General features: G+C 40.3%; 3 protein-coding genes across 9 annotated transcripts; all 3 read right to left on the bottom strand.

The window, feature by feature from the left end:
• Nucleotides 1–2,377: 2,377 nt before the first annotated feature.
• LOC122233457 (keratin-associated protein 4-7-like) lies at nucleotides 2,378–2,884 on the bottom strand. Its single transcript, XM_042965636.1, has one exon. The coding sequence runs from the start codon at nucleotides 2,882–2,884 to the stop codon at nucleotides 2,378–2,380; it is 507 nt and encodes a 168-aa protein (XP_042821570.1).
• Nucleotides 2,885–8,670: 5,786 nt separating this feature from the next.
• LOC102951679 (keratin-associated protein 4-12-like) lies at nucleotides 8,671–9,372 on the bottom strand. Of its 5 annotated transcripts, none has more exons than XM_042965598.1 (2): nucleotides 9,239–9,372; nucleotides 8,671–9,148 (listed from the first exon to the last, which is right to left on the bottom strand). In XM_042965598.1, the coding sequence occupies exons 1-2, from the start codon at nucleotides 9,370–9,372 to the stop codon at nucleotides 8,671–8,673; spliced, it is 612 nt and encodes a 203-aa protein (XP_042821532.1). The 5 variants fall into 5 exon arrangements, with proteins under 5 accessions (XP_042821532.1, XP_042821531.1, XP_042821535.1 ...); XM_042965597.1 differs by having other exon boundaries at nucleotides 8,671–8,992; nucleotides 9,059–9,372; XM_042965601.1 differs by having other exon boundaries at nucleotides 8,671–8,792; nucleotides 9,015–9,372.
• A 5,683-nt stretch (nucleotides 9,373–15,055) lies between these two features.
• LOC122233453 (keratin-associated protein 4-6-like) lies at nucleotides 15,056–15,610 on the bottom strand. 3 transcript variants are annotated; one of them, XM_042965631.1, is made up of 2 exons: nucleotides 15,504–15,610; nucleotides 15,056–15,413 (listed from the first exon to the last, which is right to left on the bottom strand). In XM_042965631.1, exons 1-2 carry the CDS (start codon nucleotides 15,608–15,610, stop codon nucleotides 15,056–15,058), a joined length of 465 nt encoding a protein of 154 aa, XP_042821565.1. The 3 variants fall into 3 exon arrangements, with proteins under 3 accessions (XP_042821565.1, XP_042821564.1, XP_042821563.1); XM_042965630.1 differs by having other exon boundaries at nucleotides 15,489–15,610; XM_042965629.1 differs by having other exon boundaries at nucleotides 15,056–15,610.
• Nucleotides 15,611–19,571: the final 3,961 nt, after the last annotated feature.

Below are 19,571 nucleotides of genomic sequence, written 5' to 3' on the forward strand. Positions count from 1 at the left end.
TGGACTCATGTCAATATTTTACATAATTTTAAAACAAAATTAAAAATTTTAAATCTCAAAATTATTAAAACATGGCAATAGCAAAGGACCCTAACTGTATATGCAGGCATAAAAAGCAATTATTCCAAGATCAAAAATAAATAAAACAACAGAAAAAGTCTTAAGTTTGATTTCAGTAACTATAGTGTTGGTAATGTTATTCTGAGACTGTTGGACAAACATAGAATAAAGAAAATGAGTAAATACATTGGTGTCACTAAGAACTGATACTTTTGCATAGAAGAAATGAGATTTATAAGTAAGATATATGAGTTTAAGTAAAAGCTCTGTAGTTCTCAGTAGAAACTAAAGACCTGGGTATCATTTAAATATATATTTTCTAGGGATTTAGTAGTAATGAACATCACATATTTCAATTTATGGTCTCAAATACTGTTTCTACCTAAAAGGAACTGAAGATCCTTGGAGAAATGACTGATTAGAAGTTGGGGGAAGGAAATACATAAACAAGTCTGCAATATCCTGTTATATGAAAAAGCAAGGAATTTTCAAAGACTACTAGATTCATGTCAAAAGGACTTGGAGGCCAACTCGAAGTTGTTTATTTGAGCATCAATAGAGGGATATAAACCGGAATGGATTGATTCACCATCAAGTCTACTGAAATCCATGAGTTCATGTTAATGCAAATTTTAAAAAACAATAAAAAAAAACTCTTTGGTCACTCTTGGAGGATGGAAACTGGGAAATAAAGGGAAAGAATCAAGCATTTATTTTGCCTCTCCTGTCCAGACTATTCCTTAGGACTACCAAATGTTGACGAGGGAAGTTTATTTTTATGGAATTATCCCAGCTAATAAATGGCAGGCAGAGGAATAATAGAATTGCAGTATCATGATTTTGCTATGCCTAATGAATAATGGTCCTAGGCAATGATCATCAGTAGCTGCTTATATCAAAAAAAAAAAAAAAAAAAAGGAGACAACTGGACAATATGTGCCTCCCGATTGAAAAGCACACCACGATCTGTGAAGCAGTTTTTGGGTCCTACAGATCTTTTGGGATATAAGTCTCCCATTAACAGGTTTGGCCATTGTCTGGGTGTGTTGTGTAACTTAACTGTAGTTATTGGTCTGTGACAAAATGAGGTGGGAGAAGGTAGTGAGAGGAGCTTGTGCTGTCTTCCAAGACTGAAATTTCTGCATCATCTTCAAGATGGAGGTGGCACTAAATGTCAACAAGGAAATTGGATCACCTCTCCAAGCCGAGAGTGTTCAGGGAAATTTGGGGACTCAAGATCTTCAAATGCATCAATCCAGATGTCCCCATCTCATATATCAGGGTCCCCATCTCTCCCAATTAGGGCCCTGACCCTGCCATGGCAGTACTGCTTAGACTGAGTGAACAACCACCTCTGGAGCTCTGCTTTTCCTATGGTGATGTCCTAGCCTTGGTCCTCAGCTTTATCTGCCCTCTAACTGCAGGAGATGAGAGTCAGTCTCTCTGCTGCCAATGAAACTTCTGGCTTTTACATCTGTCCTTTAATCTCTGATTTATCACCCTCAGCCTTTCATTATGTTTTCCCAAATCGTCAGTTGCTCCCAGCTACGTTCAACTTCACTCTCCTTATAATTACTATTAACTGCTTTCAGAGATATATAATATGGAAAAGATGTTCCAGGGAGCATTAATTGCCTACAGGTTTTCCAAAAAGGTTTTTCTCTGATGTTTATCCAAGAATTCCCAAGAATATGTCTTATCTAAGAACTGAAGAGATCTGTCAGTGAAACTGAAGCTGTGACTTTGTAAGATTGTAAGACTGACAAAGCCATGTTGTATGTCTTACATGTGTATGTACCGTATGGTTGTCCAGAGAGCATAGAAAATCTTAAAGAAGAGTACCATCACACTGATTTTTCATATAGGAAAGAGGTGATTTATTTTGGCATAGAGTTATAACATAGGAAAATTGGGGGAATAAGAATTATAAAAGAGAATCCTTTGGACAATTAAATCCTTTGGACAATAAAAATCTATAATGTAGAAATACTGAAATCAGACATCAGCTCCCTGAGCTTGATGAGCTGGTGCCCAAAAGTTAAGGATATTTTAGGGAGAAGTGGTCACTACAACAATTGGTGTGTTGTAAGAAAATTCACACTTGGATGAAAGGGGGAGATCCAGAAGCGGAATTTGGACTGAGGTTAGAATATGCTCACAGAGTCAGTGGGATGGTGGTAGGCTCATTGGAATAATGAGACCCAACTCAGTTGAGCAACATCAGCCCCATCCCATGTGTTCTGATGGTCAGCAGAAAAGGAGGGGCTACATCTGTGGGGCAGAGGTAGGCGGAGATGGTGGTCACAGAGAAGGGGGCTCAGCAGCAAGAGGAGGCACAGCACATGGGGCGGGGGCAGGTGGAGATGACACAGGTGGGGCGATAGCAAGTGGTGTGGCAGGAGACCCGGCCACAGACTGGGCGCAGGCAGCAGGAGGGGCAGCAGGAGGGGCGGCAGCAGCTGGAGCCACAGCAGCTGGAGCCACAGCAGTTGGAACCACAGCAAGAGGGGCGGCAGCAGCTAGAAATGCAGCAGGAGGGGCGGCAGCAGCTGGAGCCACAGCAGCTGGAGCCACAGCAGCTGGGGCGGCAGCAGGTGGTCTGGCAGCAGGAGGGGCGGCAGCAGCTAGAGATGCAGCAGCTGGGCCTGCAGCAGCTGGAGCCACAGCAATTAGAGCCACAGCAGCTGGAGCCACAGCAGCTGGGGCGGCAGCAGGTGGTCCTGCAGCAGGTGGTCTGGCAGCAGGTGGGGCGGCAGCAAGGCTGGCAGCAGCTGGAGCCACAGCCCTGGTCAGAGCAGACGGAGCCACAACAGGAGCTGACCATGGTGTCAGAGGAAGGATTGGGGTTTCACTAGTAGGTATGAGTGGGTTTCCACAAGGGTGGTTTCTTGAGTTTGAATGTCTCCTTACCTCTGTCCCCTTTTATACCCTGCTGAGTAGCTGACATTACCATGAGCAACACTCTTGTTTTTCCTACCAGGAAATCAATTAGTATTACTAAGTTAATAATTATGTTTATCAGGTTAAATATGCTGATATCTAAGAAAAGCATCATTTCTCTTTTTCTGCAGTGTTGTGATTCATTGAATCTTGTTAAGCCACATGAAACCACTTTTGCATTTTTTTTCCTAATGTGTCTTCGAAGTTGGAACTTTCATATGATATTCTGTTACTAAGTTTTTCCGTGTCCTGTTTTCATGTGTGACTCCACAGTCATATTTTGTTTTATTATTTTAATTCCAGTATAGTTAACATATTAGTTTCAGTTGTACAATATAGTGATTTAGCAGTTCTGTACATCACCCAGCGCTCATCACAAGTGCACTCTTAATCGCCATGGCCTGTTTCACCCAATGATGAGTTTTTCCTCCTATTTCCTTATCAGTACTCCACCTGACAGTGGCATGCATTTTTTTCACTTTGACAAAAAGAAAAAAAAAAGACGGGGTGGGGAGGGGAGAGACTTGACGTTGTGATAGCTATCTTCAAAATGTGCTCATGGATTTAATTCTTTTTTTCCCATGTCTTATTTTGAGGATGGCTATCACAATGCCAAATCTGTCTCTCTGTCTGTCCTGTCTTTCTCTCTCTCTCTCTCTCTTCAGTCAAAGTGGGAAAATGCATGCCATTGTCAGGTGGAGTATTGATAAGGAAATAGGAGGAAAGACTCATCACTGAAGATGCTTATGTACAATGGATGGGGAGGGCTGGACTGTGTTTCCTGGTTGATTGGAGAGTCCGGGTGTCACTAAAGACATTCCATTCTCATGTGATGATTCTACCTCAAGACTAAGCTTTCACCCATTCCTTTTTGATGAAAGAACCATTTTCAGAAATGAACTTCTTCCTTCAGGAATCTTCTCCACATATGCTAAAAGTGAGGGGGTTTGAGCTATCTTTTGATTGGCCAACATATGCAATGGATTCTGCATTACATTGGAGTTTTTATTTAAAGCATCTTTTTCTTGTGCTCTTTCAATAAAAACTCCAATGTAATGCAGAACCCATTACATTACATTCATTGAATTACATTCAAATTCAAGTCTTTCTGCTTAAAGAGGATATAAACAGATAAGGCTTGTTTGTCCTGCAGGCATTTAAATACGCTATATTGAAAGGCAAGATTTATGCAAATACTCAAAGCATCAAAGAAATTAGTGTCCAAAACAATCATTATGCATTTAGGATTCACGTACTTACAGTGAAAAATGAGATACTACAGGGAGATACTATTTGTGAGTGTTTGCTGTGTTGCCAGATGGTCTGCTGAATGCTTTGTAATTATTATGTTGATTTTTCTTCTCCAAGAACCCACGAGGCACTCATCATTCTCTAAGAGTTCACATAGACTTGTGTTAAGGTTATTAAGTTACAGTGTAAACAGTACTAATTCCATACCTTTGATTGTGCTGTTACACCTCCTTAGAAGTTCATTCTCCCCTATCAACTCAGCAATTTCTTGTTCTCTAAGTTCCAGCCCAGATGGCTCCTCCTCTCTTATGTTTTCTTTGACATTTATTTTTTTAAAACTTCATCTGCTCCTCCTTTATGCTTGCTATCACATTGTGGAACCCTCAAACTTCGCACATGTGTAAGTCTCCAGCTGTCTCCAGCTGGATGGTAAACACCTGAGGTGGACACTTGAACCGTAGGTTTCTTTTCATCATGCATGGAGCAGAGCACATCATCAGTGGCTTAAAAAAAAAATCTCTAGGAATCACTTTTTAAATTGAAATGTTTTGCAATTCTGTAAAGTATTTATGGTACCAAAATAAATTCTACAAAGTGAGGCATGTTTAAGGAAGTCCTGCTATTTATTTCTATTCCTCCCCCCCCCCCCCCCCGCCCTTAGAGAATCATTTTTATAATCTAAGGTTTTCCCTCTCATTGCTATTTTAAATGCAAGTGTGTTTTCATTTGCATAGTTGTATCTCCTTTGTTTCTTTTTTTAATGTTATTTTTGAGACAGAGGGAGACAGAGCATGAACGGGGAAGGGGGCAGAGAGAGAGGGAGACACAGAATCTGAAGCAGGCTCCAGGCTCTGAGCTGTCAGCACAGAGCCTGATGCAGGGCTCAAACCCACGAACCGTGAGATCATGACCTGAGCCGAAGTTGGACGCTTAACCAACTGAGCCACCCAGGCGCCCCGAATCTCCTTTGTTTCTTAAACGGTTGTACACTGATAGGCTTAGCTCCAACTTGCTTTTGCTTCACTTAACAATTTATCTCAGATTATTTCAGAGTAGTAGGTACGTTCTGATGGTCTTCATTTCATTTTCAGCCACAAAGTATCCCATTCTGTTGCCATAATAAGATTTATTTAGCCAGTCCCTTATTGATGGGCATGTGGGTTGTTTTCAGGCTTTCACTATTAAAATAATACTGTGCACTTGAAAACAGGAAGTGTCTTTTTTATCTTGGGGGTTGTGAATTTGATGCATATCTGTAAGATCTATCTTATTAATTACCTATAGTTATTTTCACATTGTGATTGATTTTTCTTCACATGTTCTCTCTTTAAGTACACAGTGTGTTAGTCTTTGATGATTGGACTGTGTCTTTTTTACTCCGGCATTGCCTTCTGTTTCTGAAATTTAGCTTTGTAGTTATATTTTCGTTGTAGCCTTTACCATAGTAAAGTTATCCCACTTTGTCTCCTCTAATGCTTTTTGGTATAAATCTAATTTGTTTGGTATTAAAATTGCAGCTTTTATATCTTCATTTTTCAAAATTGCTTTAGAAATTCTAGGTTCTGTATGTTGCCACATAAATTTTAAAAATCAGCTTCTAAGCATCTATTAAAAAGTCTCCTGAAATTTTGATTGGTATTGCATTGAAATTTTGGATCGACTGCAGGAGAATCAACATTTTTTCCCCTTTTCAGCTGTGCTTAATATATATTTAATTCATCCATTGACTTGTTAACTTCAATGATGCTGTCTTTATTTTTTATAAATAAAAAATTCATTTCATTAAATTATTTATTTATTTAAATTCAAGTTTGATAACATACAGTGTAGTATTGGTTTCAGGAGGAGAACCCAGTGATTCATCACTTACGTGTAACATCCAGTGCTCATCACAACAAGTGCCCTCCCAACAGATGCCCATGACCCATTTAGCCCATCCCCCAACCCACCTCCTCTCGGACAACCCTGTTGGTTCTCTGTCTTTGGTAACAAAAACATGGAAGAGCTCTTCCCACAGCTGAGTAACTTTACAAAGAGAAATTAGAGAAGGTCTAGGTAAATGGAGATATATGTCACGTCCCTGGATTGGAAGGAGGAAACTCCTTCCAGAACTCTTCCATATTTTTGTTACTTTTTTGTCTCAGCATCTTATGTTGTTGATACTTTTGAAAACTGAATTGTTCTTATTTAATTTTAATTCCATAAAAATTGATAGTATATAAAATACAATTAATAAGAAATAAAATTACTATCTTTTTTTAATGTTTAGTTTTTGAGAGAGAGAGAGAGAGAGACAGACTGTGAGTGGGGGAGGGGCAGAGAGAGAGAGAGGGAGACACAGAATCCAAAGCAGGCTCCAAGCTCCAAGCTGTCAGCACAGAGCCCGATGTGGGGCTTGAACAACTCACGAACTGTGAGATCATGAGCTGAGCCAAAATCGGATGCTTAACCGACTGAGCCATGCAGGCACCCCAAAATAAAATTATTTTTTAATGTTTATTTATTTTTGCAAGAGAGAGAGTGTGTGTGCAAGTGGGGGAGAGGCAGAAAGAGAGGGAGAGGAGAGGGAATCACAAGCAGGCCCTACGCTGTTATCACAGAGCCTGATGTGGCGCTCAGTATCACAAACTGTGAGATCATGACCTGAACCAAAATCAAGAGTTGGACACTTAACCAACTGAGCCACCCAGGCACCCCTAAAATAAAGTTAATTTATACTGATAGAAATCTTATGTCCTCGTCAAATTTACTTACTAGTTTCAGGAGTTGTTGTAGTATGGGAGCCCAACCTCCTATCAGTTCCCACCCCAAGTGAGTAACTGATGATCAGCTCCATTCTGTTCCTCATCCGTGAACCTGTCCCTCTATCTTCCTCTCCTAACTGGGCGGCTTTAGTGTGGCTCTAGGTTTGAAGGGTGGGGTACATCATTAGTAAAACTGTCCTTTTGGGAATCATGTTCCCATTTGTATTACAAATATTTTCATCTAAAGAGGGGCTTTGAAGCCCAGTCTTATTTGTAAAAATAAAAGTACAGAGAAAAGATACTGTGTAGAAACCTGAGTGGGCAATGTATAGAAAAACATTTAAAAGTAAATACATCAACTTTATTAGAATATCTGCTCCATTACTATAGAGAGCTTTCTGTGTGTTGGTCTCTGACATTACTCTAGTATCTTTTTTTTTTTAAAAATATTTTATTTTTGAGAGAAAGATGGAGGAGCAGAGAGAGGGGGTGACAGAGTTTCTGAAGCAGGCTCTGCACTGACAACAGAGAGCCTGATGGAGGACTTGAACTCACAAACCATGAGATCATGACCTGAGCTGAAATTGGACACTTAACCGACTGAGCCACCCAGGCGCCCCTCTAGTATCTTTAGCAGTGCCTCCCATGTAATAAATGCTTGATAAATACTATTTGGATGAGTGAATGAAGAAATTGGCATTTGGAAGGGTCAGGGAAAGCAGACCCACTTTTCAGTGAAAGCACTGGGCCCCTGTTTCTCCATGGAAGCAACTGACAGGAACTCAGGAATACCTTCTTATGTGGTCATACAGTCTGTAATTTGCCGCAGTTTTCACCAAACACATCATCTTATCAAGGGCGTGCTTTACTCATCTAAGTTACCTGCCTGTCCCTTGAATGCATGAGGATCTGAAATTTGTCTATCAATAGAAAAATGAGAAATGGCTGAGGTCCTGTTGCAAATCGAGTCAAAGTCAGTGTGCATTTGATTAGCTGCATGGATGACACCAGTGTCATCGAGTGCAAGTCTGCATACAAACTTGCATACTGTGCCAAACAACATGTTGCACAGCTACAGTGACTGGTGTGATTCATGAAACGTGTATTGTGTTCTTTTCACTTTTACGTACTTAACAGTCCTCCAAATTTCTGGTTTTCATGTTGTTATTTTCCTAGGACAGGTTCATAGTTAGGTGATTTGCTTAGGAAATAAGGAAGCATGTAAGAAAGAATCAGGGAGTGAATAATGGAACCTGACTTTTACTGAGAGGTGTCAGGACCATGTTGTGTATCCTGCAGGTAGGTGTAGGTCAAATACACTTGCCTACGAGCTGAAGACAAAATCTGAAAGGAGCATCAATCACACTGAATTGTTAATGCAGGGAAGTATAACTTTATTTTGGTACAGAAATATATAAGGTTACAGAGAAGGCCCAGAAAAGGGAAGTTATGAGAATGTCACCAACTGTCAAACTGAAGGATAAAATCTGTTATTGCTTAAGTGCTCTGGGCCATATCCATCTTCTTCAACAGCATGACGTGGTTCTTCAGTAGAATCAAGGCCCAATTCAGTTGAGCAACATCATTTCTACTTCATGTGTCCTAGCAGCAGAAAAGGAGGGGCTACATCTGTGGGGCAGAGGTAGGCGGAGATGGTGGTCACAAAGAAGGGGGCTCAGCAGCAAGAGGAGGCACAGCACATGGGGCGGGGGCAGGTGGAGATGACGCAGGTGGGGCGATAGCAAGTGGTGTGGCAGGAGACCCGGCCACAGACTGGGCGCAGGCAGCAGGAGGGGCAGCAGGAGGGGCGGCAGCAGCTGGAGCCACAGCAGCTGGAGCCACAGCAGTTGGAACCACAGCAAGAGGGGCGGCAGCAGCTAGAAATGCAGCAGGAGGGGCGGCAGCAGCTGGAGCCACAGCAGCTGGAGCCACAGCAGTTGGAACCACAGCAAGAGGGGCGGCAGCAGCTAGAAATGCAGCAGGAGGGGCGGCAGCAGCTGGAGCCACAGCAGCTGGAGCCGCAGCAGCTGGAGCCACAGCAGCTGGGGCGGCAGCAGCTGGACACACAGCAGCTGGGGCGGCAGCAGGTGGTTCTGCAGCAGGTGGTCTGGCAGCAGGTGGGGCGGCAGCAGCTAGAGATGCAGCAGCTGGGCCTGCAGCAGCTGGAGCCACAGCAATTAGAGCCACAGCAGCTGGAGCCACAGCAGGAGGGGCGGCAGCAGCTGGACACACAGCAAGTGGGCCGGCAGCAGGTGGTCCTGCAGCAGGTGGTCTGGCAGCAGGTGGGGCGGCAGCAAGGCTGGCAGCAGCTGGAGCCACAGCAGCTGGAGCCACAGCCCTGGTCAGAGCAGACGGAGCCACAACAGGAGTTGACCATGGTGTCTGAGGGTGGAGGTTCTGGGTGGGTTTCCAAGAGAGTGAGGATCTCGAGTTTGGGAGTCTCCTTGCCACATGGCCCCTTTTATACCCCCCTGAGGTACTTCTGTGGTTAGGAAAAGACTATTTCCTTGTTATTGTTTATATGACTGCAAATGCAATTAGTAAATTAGATCATTATATTTTTCTAGGAAAAACTCCCAATATGGAGAAAATAGTTCTTTCCCTTTCTCAAGTTCCTGAGTTCTCATGTGAATCACTTCTTATTTCTTCCTTTGTTTGCAGTGTCACAAGACTTTAATCTCTGGGTATCATGTGACACAGGTGGGTCCCTATGTCTTCTCTGTTACTCACCTTGACATGATTGTGGGAGAGCTTCTGAAGGAGTATGATCTCTAGTGGAAAATTAATGTTTCAGTAGATGGAATGCTGGTAGCAAAAAAGGGAAGTGAGCTTCTCTTTGAGTGTAAGAAATGAGGAAACTTTTGATTTGTCGTGTTTATTGTGGGTGGTCATCGGGTTAACGAAATTCCTACAGGATTCCAGGCTGTGTTCTCATCACTCTGATGTTCTGTGAAACAGTTAGCAGCAACTCCAGGTTTTTAAATAGCAAAGAGTCATGTGGGGTTGATCAGAGTTGATCAGAAATGTCCTCTGGGCTGATAGTTTTTGATCTGTTGACAGCATAGCCCACCATTTTCCCCAAGGGGCTCGAAACCTTTTCCCCAAGTCTTCCCACTGGGTGAATGAGTCCTCTGGTCATGCCCATCGAGCAGAGCCATGGGTTGCCGCTCTATATCCACCCCTCTCCCCATATGAGCTGTGGCAAGACCAACATTGGTAAGACGTGAAAAGGAATCAATCTTTGGAAGGAGTGCAGGAGAAGTTGAAATGTTGCTTAGCATTGTCTTGGATAGGGAAGAAGTGGAGAGTTAAAAATAAAAGAAAAAACAAAATAGTCTCTGCAGAAAGGTTTTTATATTTTGCATCTTTTGTATTTTAAAATTTCATTTACACATTTCGAGTATCTCTTTTTTTTTTCCCACATGTATTCCTCCCACCTTTCTTCACAGTTCACAGGTTCCCTCCTTGAAGGCAGCCAGAGTTTCCAGCTTTTTTTATTGCTTAACACATAAGAAACAAATAAGAAGACTTACCCATTTCTTTCATTTATACAAATGGTAGCCTATCAGTCGTGGTCATCCTGCTTGGCGGTTTTCACATGAAGAATTCAGATAACGTATACACTGCTTGCCATTCTTTTTCTTTTACAGTAGCATCGTATTCTGATTATGAAGGTACTGTAATGTATTGAGTCAGTCTCCCACTGTTGGATATTTACTTTGCTTTTAGTCTTTTGAGATTACTTACAATGCTGCAACGAATAAGCCTGATCATACATGATTTCACATGTGTGAGTGTTTTCTATAGAATAAACTCTTCTGGAAATAAAATAGCTGGATCAGAGTATACATTTGTTTATAATGTTTGTTAGATAATGACAACTTCAACTTCCTTAGGGATTATACCAGTGTACCCATCTACCAGCAATGTGTGAATGTTTGGCTTTCCCTATTTTTATTAATGCAGTGATACACAGGACCTACAAGTACATAGATACATGTACAGAGATGTGTAGTTATGCATGTAGACACCTATCTATCTATCTATCTATCTATCTACCTACCTACCTATCTATCTTATCTGTCATCAATCTTGGTCAATATGAGATACGTAGGTGATTTTTTTTTTCTTTTTCAAATTTTTATTTAAATTCTAGTTAGTTAACATATAATGTAATATTGGTTTCAGGAGTAGAATTTAGTGATTCATCACTTACATATGATGCCCAGTGCTCATCGCAACAAGTCCCCTCCTTAATACCCATCACTTATTCAGCCCATCCTCCACCCAGCCCCCTCTATATGTGATTTTTTTTTTTTAACGTTTATTTATTTTTGAGACAGAGAGAGACAGAGCATGAACGGGGGAGGGTCAGAGAGAGGGAGACACAGAATCCGAAACAGGCTCCGGGCTCTGAGCTGTCAGCACAGAGCCCGATGCGGGGCTTGAACTCACGGACCGCGAGATCATGACCTGAGCCGAAGTCGGCCGCTTAACCGACTGAGCCACCCAGGCGCCCCTCTATATGTGATTTTAATTTGCACTTTTCTTATTGTAAGTGAGATTGAGCAGCTCTTCAGATGTTTAAGGCTATTGGTATTGCCTTTTCTGTAAGGTAAAATCATAGAAATTATATAGAAAAAATTATAGAAATTTTCTATATTGTCTGTAATTCATGTTCTTCTACTGGGTGTAGCCTTTATACATTGATTTTTACAGGAACTCTTTGCATATTATAAAAATTAGCCTTTGTATGTGATGTGAATTTCAAATATTTTTCCTAGTTTGTCTTTTTTCTTTGACTTTGCTTATGTGGTTTTTGCCATACAGACATTTACTTCTGATATAGTCAAATTTATTAATCTTTTATGACTTCTGGGTTGGTGTCATACTTTGAAAGTCCTTTCTGATTGTGTAGACATTATCTCATAATTTCTTTTGTCCAGAGTTTCATGTTTTATTTTCAAATATTTACTCTATCAGAAATTTATGCAGCTATAAAATGTGAGGTTTAAATGTTTTAAAATCTGATAATCTGATATGACCATAACCTGCCACACTTACTAAGTAATAATTTTTTCCCCTACTGATTTAAAATGGCAACTTTTCATATACTAAATTTCCTTACATATTTGGGTCTATTCCTAGACTTGCTTTTTCAAACTCACTGATGATTTTTTCATGCATGAATGCCACAGTTATCAATGCAAAGTATTAACTTGATCTTAATAGTTATCAAGTCCAAGCCAACATCATTAGATTATGGCAATATGCTAGTGAACTCAAACATTTGTGTAGCAAAACAGTAAATACGTACTTGATGCCTTGCCATGAGAATGTAAATTGCACCTGGCAGAACCTTGAAACTGATGTGGAAAAGAATGCATTAGCCAAGTCTGGGATGGTATTACCAGTCTTGATAGGCTTGTTTTGCCTCCTGTAAAGTTTGTTTATATTAGTTACAACTGAAGCAATCAGAGGAAGATGCTGTGTAATCACCAAGAGTCTGCTGTTAACCTCCAGGAGCTGTCTTCCCATACACTGGCCAGACAGGTCTGTTAACAGTGTTTGTGAGAATTAAAACTCTCGCTCGGGGTGCCTGGGTGGCTCAGTTGGTTGAGCGTCTGACTTCAGCTCAGGTCATGATCTTAGGGTTACTGAATTTGAGCCCTGCATTGGGCTCTCTGCTGTCGCTGCAGCTTCAGATCCTCTGTCTCCCTCTCTCTCTCTGTCCCTCCCCTGCTTGTGAGCTCTCTCACAAGCAAACAAACAAACCCTCTTGCTTCAGCTGTTTCCTTCATCAGAACAGTCATTTCTTGTTGCTCTTCTGGAATTCTATATTGCTTAGGATTTGCTACCTAGGAGGGCTTGAGCAATTCCAGTGGTACGTATTTAACGTGGCCAAATAAAACTGGATGGAGGGCAGACTTAGTCCGTGCTCCATTCACTTAAGATCATCCCAACTCTGTGTTCAGGTAAAGTCAGTGGGACCACAGAATAACCACTCAGTAACACTTTCCCATTCACAACTGTTTCTATCTTGAGTTTTTCTACCACAATATCTCTGGTATCACTTTTGGTTCTCTAGGAGCATTGTAACTCTCCCTGATGGAAATCACTGTCCACTGAGTGCCTGTATGAGTAATCCTAAGAAGTTTGGCATGCTGCCCTTTGACTCCTTCACCCAAATTCTCACATACATATTCTTAAGACATAGGGCACCTGCTCCTTGCTATTATGAGCCCTGGGTACTGAACTTTTCCTTGTTGCTTCCCCTGAACTCTATCCACACTTTTGTAAATACTCTTTTTATTACACAGATTTAGAATGCTGTCTTGTTTCTGCTGTGACCCAGTTCTTGTTATAAAAATGGGAAATTATAAGTCTCATATACTTTAATACTGAAAAAAGCAGTATAAAACATTCTTTGATTTAGCTCTAGCTAATAAAGTGTAATGTTGAAACCAGAGCCTGAATCCTATAATTAGTAGTTATCAAAGAGGAATATATAGGAGGATAAAAGATTGGTTAACTCTACTGTGTGAACAGACAGGGCTGTATTCTATAGTAACATTTCAAAGTAAGTTGAAAAAGTGAAGCTGAAAATATCTATAGGACATTTCTGTAATATACTAAGAACAAAATACCCAACGTGTGTTGGGGTGAACCCCATTTTATATCAACTCCTATCTGGTTTGTCTCTTATACCTTGTAACTTTTTTTTTTTAATTTTAGAAATTATAATTAATCCTTAATTATACTTGTTAAGGCTTTGGGAAATATAACACAGCTACTAGATAAAACTGGTGTATGTAAAATTTGAATTTAAAATATTTTTACTATACCCCAGATTGCGAACCAAAAGTTATGGACCCTTATATCTGCATAAACAGACATTTTTGTGTATATTGTGACACATTATCTCAGCTAAGGAGGATGATTCTTACCTGAGTCTGGGTGCTGGGGAAAATAGCCTCTGCATATTCTCTTAAGTAAAACCAGGTAAGGTGATAAAAGCCCAAAGTGAAAAAAAAAATCATCAAGGAGATGAGAAACTTCAATAACATGAGAATTTTCATGAGACTGAAGAAAATACGGAGTTTCAGTCTAGAAATATTAAATGTGAGCAACTATTAATGAAAAATTTTAAATTTTTTATGGAAAAGTTGCCATGGACTTCATAATTTTCTAGAAATCTGGATTTAGAAGGTATACTTCATTTTCTAAAAGAGAGTTTTTATGCTTAGAGTGGAAAGGAGGAAGGAAGGAAGAGGAGGGAAAGAGGGAGGAGAAAGTACTTGAGTTAGGCAGAGCACCCAAAATTTGCACAATCAGTAATGGAACATACTAGAAGTGGAAATATAGTCAAGGGAAATTTAAGTGACTAGGGTTTCAAGAAAAATAACCAAAAAAAAAAAAAAAAAAGATATTTATTGACAGCTGACATTATGTACCCCACTCTGCTAACTGTAGTGTATACATGGATTATGTCTTTGAACCTTTGAAGAACATTATATATTGTCCTCATTTCTCAGAGAAGGCAAACCGAGGCTCGGAGAGGTTATGCAATGTTGCCCATATCATACAATGAATGCCTACTAGAGTCTTGATTCCAATATAAGTAACTGCTCTTGAACACATTCTCCTGCATTTGAAGTAAGATGGGCTTTAGTGTGAGGTGATAGCTAAGGACATAGACACATACATGCATGCACACACACATGTACATGCCAAATCATTAACAGATCAGGAGATTTTAGTATTGGGGAAATGGCTGTTTATTAAGAACACATGAAAACAATGTCATGTAAGATCATCACAATCAGTGTGTACGTAGGATGAAGATATTGCTGGCCTAAAAATGGATGTATCGGATAAAAATCATTTGACAATTGTTTTAATCTATTATTTCCTAGAACTGAATGCCAACTCTAAATGCCAAATCAGAAGATGAAGAGTTGGCAGCTGAGAGTCCATCCCCCAGTCACTGGCTGGCTCTAACACATTTTATGTGACTTGTGGAGACATCCCTATGTCACAAAGATTATAAGCAGAGAGATTCAGCAGCAAGAGGAGGCACAGCACATGGGGCGGGGGCAGGTGGAGATGACACAGGTGGGGCGATAGCAAGTGGTGTGGCAGGAGACCCGGCCACAGACTGGGCGCAGGCAGCAGGAGGGGCAGCAGGAGGGGCGGCAGCAGCTGGAGCCACAGCAGCTGGAGCCACAGCAGTTGGAACCACAGCAAGAGGGGCGGCAGCAGCTAGAAATGCAGCAGGAGGGGCGGCAGCAGCTGGAGCCACAGCAGCTGGAGCCACAACAGCTGGAGCCACAGCAGCTGGGGCGGCAGCAGGTGGTTCTGCAGCAGGTGGTCTGGCAGCAGGTGGGGCGGCAGCAGCTAGAGATGCAGCAGCTGGGCCTGCAGCAGCTGGAGCCACAGCAATTAGAGCCACAGCAGCTGGAGCCACAGCAGGAGGGGCAGCAGCAGCTGGACACACAGCAAGTGGGCCGGCAGCAGGTGGTCCTGCAGCAGGTGGTCTGGCAGCAGGTGGGGCGGCAACAAGGCTGGCAGCAGCTGGAGCCACAGCAGCTGGAACCACAACAGGAGTTGACCATGGTGTCAGAGGGTGAAGGTTCTGGGATGGTTTCCAGGAGAGTGAGGGGCTTGAGTTTGAAGTCTCCTTGTGCCATGGCCCCTTATATATGCCCTGAACAGGGTGATTTGTCAACACATCTTCCTTGTTTTTGTTTATCTAATATTTAAGTAATTATCACAGTACACAGTAATGTTTGTCTATGTAATGGTTTAAACTTGTGGGAAACAAATTTTCTTTTCTAGATGTGGTAAGTTCTATCTGGTCTGCTTTTCCTCCTGACTCATACCTGCTAGCATCTTCCAGACCACACTCTCCTCATCTTCCTTGACAGTGGGCTGTCATGTGATAGGTGGCATTTACAGTTACATTTCTTCCTGTCCCATTTCTTCTAGCAGTGATAGGATCAAGGCAGTTATATTTCTGGTTCTGCATTTCTTCCAATGATCAGTTGGGAAGAAATCCTATCTGCATAGTGTGGCATGGGACAAGAGGAAGAAGCTCTCTTTTGTGGGTCATTTTTGAACAATGAGGAAGGAGACAACTCTATGTGTGTATGACATTGCTGATTTCTGTGCCACTGGAATGGATTTTCTTGGATGTTTCTCCCTTTGGATCTTGTCCTCTGCCCCAAAACCATGGCAGACAATTATCTGTGTGGTCTGCATCACTGCCATGTCCCATCGCTCATTACGTTGTTACTTTGCTGTCATATATATTTGTGTTGTTTTTCCCAATTGGTCTTTAGATTCTGGAAGACATAGCCTCGTTTTTATTCTTATCTCATTCTTAATTAAAATATTCTTCAATGGAGGAAAAATGGGCCCAATAATCAAAATGTGCCTCTCCTCAGAATTTACCTCTATAGCTGGGAAATCTATGGCACACATCTTTTTCCATCCACTTGAAATGTGAATGGATTTTAGTCAATTTAATTTAGTTACCATTTCTACTTATCCTCTATTTAGTGATGGTCTAACCTGAGCATGCAGCAAATCATCTGAAGGGCTTATTAAACATGGTTGGGACAAATCCCAGAGATTCTGCCTTAGAGTGGAGCCTAGGTTTGGCATTTCTAGCAAGTACCCAGATGGATGTTGATGCTAAGGACCCAAGGACCACACTTGGAGATACTCCTTTGTTCTGTTCATTCAGGCTTTGAGGAAGTGCCTCTATCAAGTTCCAGCCTATTTATAAAGCAGATTTGTTGAGTGGGTAATCCAAGATACACATGTTGCCAGTTCCTGGGGTGACAAATATGGTTTAGGGTCTTCTCCTTGGGAATTTACAGATTACTGTGAAGATCATACGTGCGTATGCACACCCATCCCCCCCCCCCGCCCCTCTCCCCCATACAACTGTGCAACATCAAGGAACTCATAGTAGTATAATTTAACTAAAAGAAGAGTGTCTAAGACAAATTAGCCAAGGTGACAGTTTGGTAAAGACATAGATTTATTCATAAATAAATAATTCTAGTTACTGTTTCTTACTTACTTTGTATGATTAGTTTTACATTTTAGGAAAATTTTACATACTCTGAAAGGTACAGATTCTAAGTGTATTATTTGATGAGTTTTGACGAATGGATACACATCCATGTAATCCCCATCCCTATAAGATATAGAACATTTCCATTATCACTTTATCACTTTAGTAAACTCCCTGCCACCAAAGAGACAACAATTGTTTTAGTTCCCACATATCACTTTAGTAAACTCCCTGCCACCAAAGAGACAACAATTGTTTTAGTATTTTTTTTCACTGTAGATTTGTTTTGATGTAGAGCTTCAAACATGATATATAGCATCATTTCTTTTCTGTCTGGCACCATTTACTTGGCATGTGAATATTATTAATGTTGATACTTGTATCACTAGTTCATTCAGAGCTGTAGTGACAAAGTACCAAAACTTATTGTAACTACTACCAACCATCCTTGTTTACCTGGGACTTGATGGGGGTTCCAGAACTCAAAACTTTGTTAAACAGGAAAGTCCCAGGCAAACAGCAGCATTGATCACCTTCTGATTAAATATCTTAATTGGGACCATTTGAAGACCAAGACCATTGCAATATGTTTATCACAATAACTTTCTTAGCAAACACTGATTTACGTGTTTTTATTCCATAGGCTTGTGAGGCAAAGCTAGAGAACCTAAGGCATTTAAACAATTCGATTGTGAGGCAACATGGTGTCCCAAGGGGAGAGATTTTCACTTGATTTGCTGTATGGGAGATGCTGAGGGAAGAAAAACCATAAAAAGAAAAAAAAAAGAGTTCTTAATACCAGGGGAGAGCTTTCTATATAAATCGAGAGAGATTAAGAAAACCCTTTTGTCATATATGGAAAGGCAGAGTACATTCTCATTATAGAGAAGTATGCAGAGAATCAGCCCCTAGACCAGTGGTTTGCAAAGTTGGCTGCATAATCGGATCACCTAAGGAGAAATAAAAATTACTTATGCCGACTTCTGCCCTGAAAAATTCTGATTTTAACTGATCTGGTGTATGGCCTGGGCATCTGAATTTTTTAAGCTCGTGAGGTATAATCTTAAATGCATGGCCAAGTTTTAGACCTCCTTAAACTGTCTATATCACACAGACTTGTGTAGTATTAGATTGGGAACAGAAGTAGCTACAATATTAAAATATAATTGGTAACACTTAATTAATAGAATTGTACCGATTTTGAATCACTGAACTTTGAGCAATATCAGACTGAAGCATCGATAATTCTCTTCACTCTTGTAAATCCGTCTTATGCCAAACAAAAGTCCTACATGGATAAGAATAAACAATGGGGCATGGACCACAAAGGGAAATTACTATAGACAGCACACTGAATTTTTTAAAATTGCATATCAAAAGCAAGAGAGACATCACTCTGTGTACTCCTTGCTAAAAATTTTACCCATAGTCTGGTGAGGTAGAATTGATAATTAACATCAGGACCATGCACACAAATTATGTATGGTCTACCTAAACTTTAGTATTTTATTGCATAGAGTAGATGGAGTGTAATTTTTTTCTTCATTGTACTTAAACATTTTAATTGTATATGTTATATAAATATATGTGTGAATATATATAATATAAAATAACACTTAAAATTTTTTTTGTTGTCTTTTTAGAATTCCACAAAGTAAAATATGGTAGTTAGGTAAACATCAATGAAATTTGAATGAGGTGGACCCAACTGATGTTTGCACCACCATCGAGGAACCTGTGTTGTACCTTCCAGAGAAACTGATCACATCATATTAATATATCCTTTAAAGAATAACATGCAAAAAATAAAAGACTTTTCTCATCAGGTAAGACATATGTTAGTACTCATTATTATTTTAATAAATGCCCAGATACCTGGAATGTATTTTGTCTGTAGCTAAAATGTATTACCACTAGGTAATTATAGTGACTTAGTTTGTAGAATTATTATCTAAACAGACACATAAAAAAGGCATGGGTAATTGATAGGAAAGTTAACATATTTCAAGTCAATTAAGTTATTTTATAATAAAATAAGCTCCATTAAAATATTTAAGGATACACATTAACAATATTGCTAGTCTTGATATAAGGTAGTATGTGTAATTAAAGCAATATTTGAAACCATATAAATGCCTATATACCATTGATTGAATTTCCTTCAGTTCTCTAACTACGGTTGACCCTTGACCAACGCAGGGGTTAGAGATGCCATCCCCTGTGCTGTCAAAAGTCTCCACATAACTTTTGATTCCCTGAAAACTACTAAATAAAGTAAACTTTATTTATCAAAAAAATCTGCCTATAAATGGACTCACGTGGTTCAAACCTGTATCATTCAAGGGTCAACAGTATGTTCAATCAATTCTTAATCTAATATTTCTTCTTAAATTATAAATAGAGCAAACATTTAATTCACACTGAATTTATAAAAATTTGTATTATGAAGAACACATACACTGCATGGTGTATAAAAGATACATGTATAATAT

The sequence above is a fragment of the Panthera tigris genome, chromosome E1, assembly GCF_018350195.1.
Source record: "Panthera tigris isolate Pti1 chromosome E1, P.tigris_Pti1_mat1.1, whole genome shotgun sequence".
NCBI classification, from domain to species: Eukaryota; Metazoa; Chordata; class Mammalia; order Carnivora; family Felidae; genus Panthera; species Panthera tigris.

What these genes read in the sequence shown, in the direction of transcription:
- LOC122233457 (XM_042965636.1), bottom strand. Translation starts at nt 2,884, where the DNA reads ATGGTCAGCTCCTGTTGTGGCTCCGTCTGCTCTGACCAGGGCTGTGGC.
- LOC122233453 (XM_042965629.1), bottom strand. Translation starts at nt 15,610, where the DNA reads ATGGTCAACTCCTGTTGTGGTTCCAGCTGCTGTGGCTCCAGCTGCTGC.
- LOC102951679 (XM_042965596.1), bottom strand. Translation starts at nt 9,372, where the DNA reads ATGGTCAACTCCTGTTGTGGCTCCGTCTGCTCTGACCAGGGCTGTGGC.